Below are 7,077 nucleotides of genomic sequence, written 5' to 3'. Positions count from 1 at the left end.
ATTAAACCGATATAAATGAAGAACAGGTAAAACTAAAGCAGATCTCGATTACTAGACGAGGCAAAACAAGAATACAGAACTTAAACAACTAAATGAAACGAAAACAAGCAGATCCAACCACGGGACGCTTAATCCACTCTGGATCCAAGCCATCCACAATAATCAAACATCATTTCCATCTCCGATCGTCACAAGTTTACGTAGATTCAACCGATCAACAACAAATTTCTCACAAACCAACTCCAAACTCAGATCAACCAACAATAATCAGAAAATCAAACCAAAAACACCACAATAAGATAAACAAAAACAAAAGTAGCGATATTCATTGCAAAGTACGAAGTATCCAACGATAATAGCAAAATAGAGCCGAGCCTCGAACAGCGAGGACTCGGCGAGTACGTGAAGTAAACAGAAAAGTAAAATATGATTGTTTCTTCGCCTCCGTGGAGACGGTGTTGCGACACTATTTAGCTGAAATGTGAACCCCCGCACCAAATTCCCCGTGAGTGTGTGTGTAGAAAAGTGAAAACTAAGCTAAGAGCTGAAAAGTGATGATGCTCATGTCGTATGCTCTTATTTATAGCGGACAACGCTTCTAGACTGTTCCTGCAATCCCCATTTTGCCCTCTGATTCGATGCTTCTCAGTCTATTGGCTCTTCCTTTTTCTGCTTAATTTTCCCGCTAGCTTCCTCTCCCAGGTAATCTTCATTTTCTTCCTGGGCTAGCGGTTTCTCTACACACCTGGCTTATAAAATCTTGCTAGACCATGAAATCACATAATTTTTCCCCATAACCGATGCATGAAATTAGCCTTATCAAACTGCTCACACTTAAAACATACTTGTCCTCAAGTATAAACACAAGAAAAGAGAAATAAGGCGAATTTCAATTCATGGTTATTCCCTGACCAAGGAGAACTCCTAGACCTAGACACTAACATGCGAAAGAAAAAAGAAAAGACAATAACACTTAAGGAAAATAAAACACATATGCATGAACTAGTTCATATTTTTAAGCAGTCGTCCCCACAAGCTTAAGATCGATCAAATAGTCTACACACTCCAATTACTCCCCTTCCCTTTATCTACCTAGTCGGTTTGTCAGCTTGTTCAGATGGCCTATAGCTTGCTAATTGGTAGATTCGCTCGATCACTCATTCCTCACCAGGGATGTTAGGACCGATCGCTCATAGTTAGTTTATGCTACTGATGCTTCGGGTTATGAGAATTTCTCCTTCTATCCTCCTTTCCTAATTTTTTCCCCTGGACTTCGTCCTGCTTATACCTTCTCTATTCCTAGACTTCGTCCAGCTTATTCCTCCAGATTATTTTTATTTTTATTTTTTTTTATTTTCCTCCTCTGGACTTTGTCCAGCTTATACCTCCAGGGTTGAAATTCCTTCTTTTTTTTTATATCTCCTTTCTAAATTCTTCTCCCTAAGCATCAGGTAGCAGCCCCTTCTATCATGTTAGCACTCAATGTTAAGGCTTTTAACTCACATTAGTAGTGGGGCTTCACAATTAGGTCAGCTAAGGCACCTTCTATTGTTCTTGCCTCCTCCAAACCGATTTCAATCTTTTAAAAGAAAGAGGCCTCAAAGTTGCATGCATCCTATTCTCAATTACTTTTACTAAGGAAATCTTGCCTTATTATTATCACTAGTTCATGCTAAAACACATAGATCCTAAAAAGAAAAACTAATTCCTAGACTTAGAGACTTCTAACACATGCTGAGCACACACTGCACTAACTCTCCCACCTCCTCCCACTTCACTCCAGCTTGTTCCCAAGCTATCCTAGTGAAGGGGGAAATGAGGGAGTTGGTGCACACAATCAAAATAAAACACAATAAAACTTCTCACACTTAGACCGAAAAATGGGCTAAGTGGGAGAAAACAAAGACATAAAACAGGAAATAGCATACTGAATATAGACAAAAACTTATCACACTTAGACCAAGAATTGGGCTAAGTGGGAGATAACCACCTAATCACAAGAAAAACATGCTAAAGAAACATATAAACTTCTCACACTTAGACCAAAGATTAGGCTAAGTGGGAGAACACACAAGAAAACAATTAAACATGCTCAGCACAAACAACATGGATACACATAAAAATAAAATAAAATGAAATGACTGAAATATTAAATTTACTTGGTCAACGGGGGAATTCAATTCTGGGTCCGGCTCCCTTGGGAGCCAGACTTGGGTGGTACGTTGGGGCGGTTCACCTTCACTTTCTTCTTCGCCGACGATACCGGCATTTCCTCTTCAGACATTACAGGGGGTTTGGACAGGGGTTTCCTCACAGAGACAGACGCCAGGGCTGGAGACACAAGCGGGGCTACCGAAGGCTTGGAGAGGGGTGGAAGCTGCTGCTGGGAGGAACTTCCTGGACCGGGCTGCCGCTTCTGCTTGATCTGGGGAAAAATCACTCCCAACCATTCTGCCATTCTCTTCATAAGCTTGACCGCATCGGTCATCCTCTCATTCTGGGCAGATGAGCGTCCAGCCAGGGTATCCAAACTCCCTTTGATCTCGTGACTTCCCCAATATCTCCCCAATATCTCCTCTCACCTCAGCCATCTCCTTCCGTAGCTCTGCCACGTCCACAGTCATAACCTCTTCCACCAGCTCCGGTTCCCGCTTCACCTTGTTCACGTTGGCCCCTATGTTGTAGAAGCACAACTCCGTCCCTTCCATGTGTAAGAGCCCTTTGTTGAAAAAGTATTCCATGCTGAATAGCTCCGGGGGCTCACACATTGTAACACTCGGCTCTTCCTTCCCATACTTCATGACGAAGTTGCGCTCTATGTAGGCGCCTAGAAGGTGGCAGGTGTACATGTGGCGGGAAGGGTTGGCAGTCATCTGATGGCAGGCCTGGGCTAACCAATACCTAAGGTGAACCTTGATGCGTTTAGATTTGCACAATGTAAAGTAGAGCTCGATGGTGGTGATGTTGGAGCTGGCCGTGCCCATCAGATTGTACCCGATGAATTCCTGGGCGAAACGGAGGAGATGGTCGGTGATGTGGATCCCTATAGATACGCTGGTTTTGAAAATCCCGCTCCTAGCGTGTATCAAATATTCCCAGGCAGTTTGTGATGAGAATCCTGAGGTGTCTCTCGGTGGCCCGTATACTCTATCATCCCAGATTCCCTCGTCATCCTCTGCATTTGTAAATAGCCCCATCCTCAGAGACCACTCCCTTACACTCATTGTATGCTCGATGGTGAAAAGACGGAAGGAGATGGAGTTCACATCTGGATCGGTAGTTGCCTTAAATCTGAAAGTGGAGAAAAATTCCCGGGCTGCTTCCACTGGTACCTCCTGTTCGCTATGGTTCAGGAGCCATTCAAAGCCTATTCCCTTGATGTGGCCAAAGAATTCTTCCTCGGACTCTATCTCCCTCAGCAAGTCCCTATCGTATCTCTTCCCTGATTTGGCCAGTTTCCCGACTGCACTTCGATCCTTGTACGTTTGTGTCCTCTTTGAGTCGTTGAACTTAGACATAGCTCCCAAGAGCTTCTTCGTGATCCAAATCTCAACTCGCTCATAGTTAGGGACCTCATCTTCTTCCTCGAGCTCTTCCTCGGTCTCGCTACTCTCATCACCAGGTCAAGTGGCCTTGGGGAGCGGGCGGGGAGATTCCTTGACCGAGATGAGTCTCTGAGATTTCCTGGGCCGAGGGACAACAGTTGTCTTTCCCTTCCTTTTGCGCTCCCTGGCCACTCGACGCTCTTCCGCGGCATCCACCTAATCTTCAGAGTCCGGAGTCTCTCCTCCCTGCGTGCTCGTCGCCCCCGGGGCCAGGAATCCTGATCCCTTCGTCTGGTTATCCTCATCCACTTCGTCCATCAAGCTTCGCCGTGCTATCCTCCTTGACACCCGCAGATCAACGAGTGAGTCCTCTGGTACCTCCTCTATATCCACTACCTCCAACGGCCCGTCCTCTTCGGGCCTCTATTCTGTAACATCAACGGGGACCTCGTCCCCTCCAGAATTCTTAGGGATTTCTCCCTCAGCACACATAATTGGGGTTTCCCCCTTAGATATATTCGGAGTCTCCTCCTCAGGGTTGTTAGAGATTTCTCCCTCAGACACAAATGGGGTTTACCCCTCAACGAGCAAAGTCGGGGTTGCTCCATATAGAAATTCGGGGTTTCCCCCTCCACATTCTTAGAAACAGGGGTTCCCCCCCCTCCCTCACAAATTTAACCACAGGGGTTTCCCGCTCCACCAATTGTAAATCAGATGCGTTACCTTCCCTTGCGACTCCATCCAAAGAGTGATCCACCGCCATCCTATCAATTTCGTCTGCAAATCTGCTGACGCTTTCCTCCTCGATTTCGCTGCCGCCTTTTCCTTGTTCTTCAATGTCTAGGCTCGACCCAGTTTCCGCATGCGTCTGGTCTAGGTTTTTGGAATCCCCTAGGTTTGAACTCGGTCGTTGCGCCTTTGATTCATCAAGGATTGCCTGCGGTTGCTGACGAAACATCGAGAATCCGGAGAACAGTCTCTCGGCCTCCTCTTTACTTCCGAACTTCTTCTCCAGTTCCTTCAAGAATGCTTCCTCATCGGGACTTTTGACGGTAGAGGAATCTGGCACAGAAGTCGGGTTCCATTCTGAGCGTATATCGAGCGTCGAGAAAGTCGGCTGAGCCGGCAGTTGTCTGGACGGTAGTCTGGCGGCGGGGTCTCCCTTCTTCACGATGGTATCCTGTGTTTTCTTCATGGTTAACTGCAAAGCTTACAATATCTGGGTGGATATGATTAGGGTTTGGAAAACAAATTGTTTGAGAGAGAAATTATCTGAGAGAGAAAGTTGTGAAAGTGGAGAGAGAAGTGATCGGTTAAAGAAAATATCTTCGGGCTTTTCAGAGTGGCAGGCAAACAGTTGCGATATGAGGTAAGCAATCGTACGTTCCTCGAAAAGTGGAATTCGAAATTCCAAAGTCAACCGTCTTCCCTCCAATTTGCAAGCCTCTTTCTCCCCTTAGCAATTCAAAAAAGAAAAAGAAATGAAACACCAAATTCCCGGGTCGGAGATCATGAGTAACATAACAATTTCCCCAGGGCGTTTTTGGTGCTTCGAAAAAATATTTTTGGAAGATTAAAATTTTAATTTGTTTGGATTTTTTTTTTGTTTTTAGAAAGCAACTGAACTATTTACATAGCAAAGGAGTATTCTCAAGATTTCCTAGGTCAGTGTAAAAATAATTTTTTGTTCCCCACTTTACCTGACCTAGGAATTCATTGAGGAATAATAGCAGATGCATGTAGTGGCGTCTCTTCCACCGCATGCATATCTGTATTATCTCTGTATACCTTCACTCTGTGCCCATTTACCAGGAAAGGAACTGAGTTCGGGGCGCTCCCTTGAATCTCTACAGCTCCATTTGCTCGAAGGCCAATGATCGTGTATGGCCCTATCCACTTGGATTTCAGCTTACCAGGCATTAACTTCAGCCGAGATTGAAAAAAGGAGTACTTTCTGCCCTATCCGAAGTTCCTTGACTCGGAGGTTCTTGTCGTGCCAGAGTTTGGTTCTCTCTTTGTACCACATGGCCGAGTCGAATACCTCCAGTCTTAGTCCCTCTAATTCCTGTAGCTGCAGTTTTCGTTCCTCTTCACAGGCTTGTGTCTTCATGTTCATCTCTTTAACGGCCCAGTAAGCTTTATGTTCCACCTCCCCGGGTAAATGACACATTTTCCCGAACACCAATCTGTACGGTGACATCCCGATTGGTGTTTTGTAAGCGGTCCTATATGCCCAGAGAGCATCGTCGAGGTGCTTACTCAAATCCTTCCTTGTGGTGTTCACCGTCTTTTCCAATATGCTCTTGATCTCTCTGTTCAAAATTTCCGCCTGACCATTCGACTGGGGATGATAGGGTGTAGATAACCGATGATGTACACCATATTTCCTCATCAAAGCTTCTATTGTGCGGTTACAAAAGTGCGTTCCCTGATCCAAGATGATGGCTCTGGGCAGCCCATAACTATTGAAAATATTGGTCCGCATAAATTTAGCTACCTCCTTTGACTCGCAAGTGGGCGTAGCCTTTGCTTCTATCCATTTGGATACATAATCCACTGCAACCAAAATGTATGTATTCCCATATGAAGATGGAAAAGGGCCCATAAAGTCCATGCCCCAAACATCGAAAATTTCACAGACTATTATCGGATTTTGCAGCATCTCATCTCTTCTAGAAATTCCCCCGGTCAGTTGACATCTTTCGCAGACTTGACAAAACTCAAAAGAGTCCTTGTTCAGAGATGGCCACTAAAATCCACTGTCCAAAACCGTCCTAGGCCCAAAATGACCCACACAGGCTAAAGCATGACAGTGGTTTAACACATCCTTCTATTCCCAGTCTGGGATGCATCGTCGGATAACCTGATCTGCGCACATCTTCCAAAGGTATGGATCATCCCAGAAGTAGTATTTGGCTTCATTCTTCAGCTTCATTTTCTAGGCCCGGAAAATTTCGTGTGAACCTGGCAGTTCTCCAGTGACTAAGTAATTAGCCAAGTCAGCAAACCATGGCTCTGCATTCATCGGACGCTTCCCCCTGTCAGATGTTCCTAGACCTGTTACTGTGAACACTATTTCCCAGTCAACCTAGTCGGGGAAGGCATCGGGTATAGCTTCATCCGTATCCCCTTGGAATATTCGGCAACAGCAACAGCACCCATCTGATCAACCTTGGCTTAGACTCCCTCTTGGCCAGGAGATACTTAATCGCAGCGTGATTAGTGTAGACTATCACTTTCGACCCTAATAGATACGGTCCAAATTTCTCGAATGAGTATACCACTGCTAACATCTCTTTTTCTGTGGTATCATAGTTCTGAGCCTGGTTGAGGGTCATCGAGGAATAAAAGATGACATAGCTTTTCCCGTCAATCCTCTGACCTAGGACCGCTCCTACTGCAAAATCACTTACATCACACATCACTACAAAGGGGTAATTCCAGTCTGGCGCGCGAATTATCGGGGCGGAAACAAGTCTATCCTTCAACATTTGGAACGTCTTTTTGCACCTTTCATCGAAATCAAACTCCA

At 45.3% G+C, this 7,077-nt stretch overlaps 1 protein-coding gene across 1 annotated transcript; it reads right to left on the bottom strand.

The window, feature by feature from the left end:
* Positions 1 to 5,258: 5,258 nt before the first annotated feature.
* On the bottom strand, positions 5,259 to 5,937 carry LOC148933668 (uncharacterized). Its single transcript, XM_089061084.1, has 2 exons — positions 5,587 to 5,937; positions 5,259 to 5,468 (listed from the first exon to the last, which is right to left on the bottom strand). Exons 1-2 carry the CDS (start codon positions 5,935 to 5,937, stop codon positions 5,259 to 5,261), a joined length of 561 nt encoding a protein of 186 aa, XP_088917210.1.
* Between the last annotated feature and the right edge of the window lie 1,140 nt (positions 5,938 to 7,077).

Source organism: Salvia hispanica, chromosome 1 (genome assembly GCF_029641045.1).
Source record: "Salvia hispanica isolate PSC_SH4W2 chromosome 1, Shi_PSC_v1, whole genome shotgun sequence".
Classification (NCBI taxonomy): domain Eukaryota; kingdom Viridiplantae; phylum Streptophyta; class Magnoliopsida; order Lamiales; family Lamiaceae; genus Salvia; species Salvia hispanica.
Note: the sequence above shows the minus strand (reverse complement) of the source record. Positions and strands in the feature narration are given on the sequence as shown.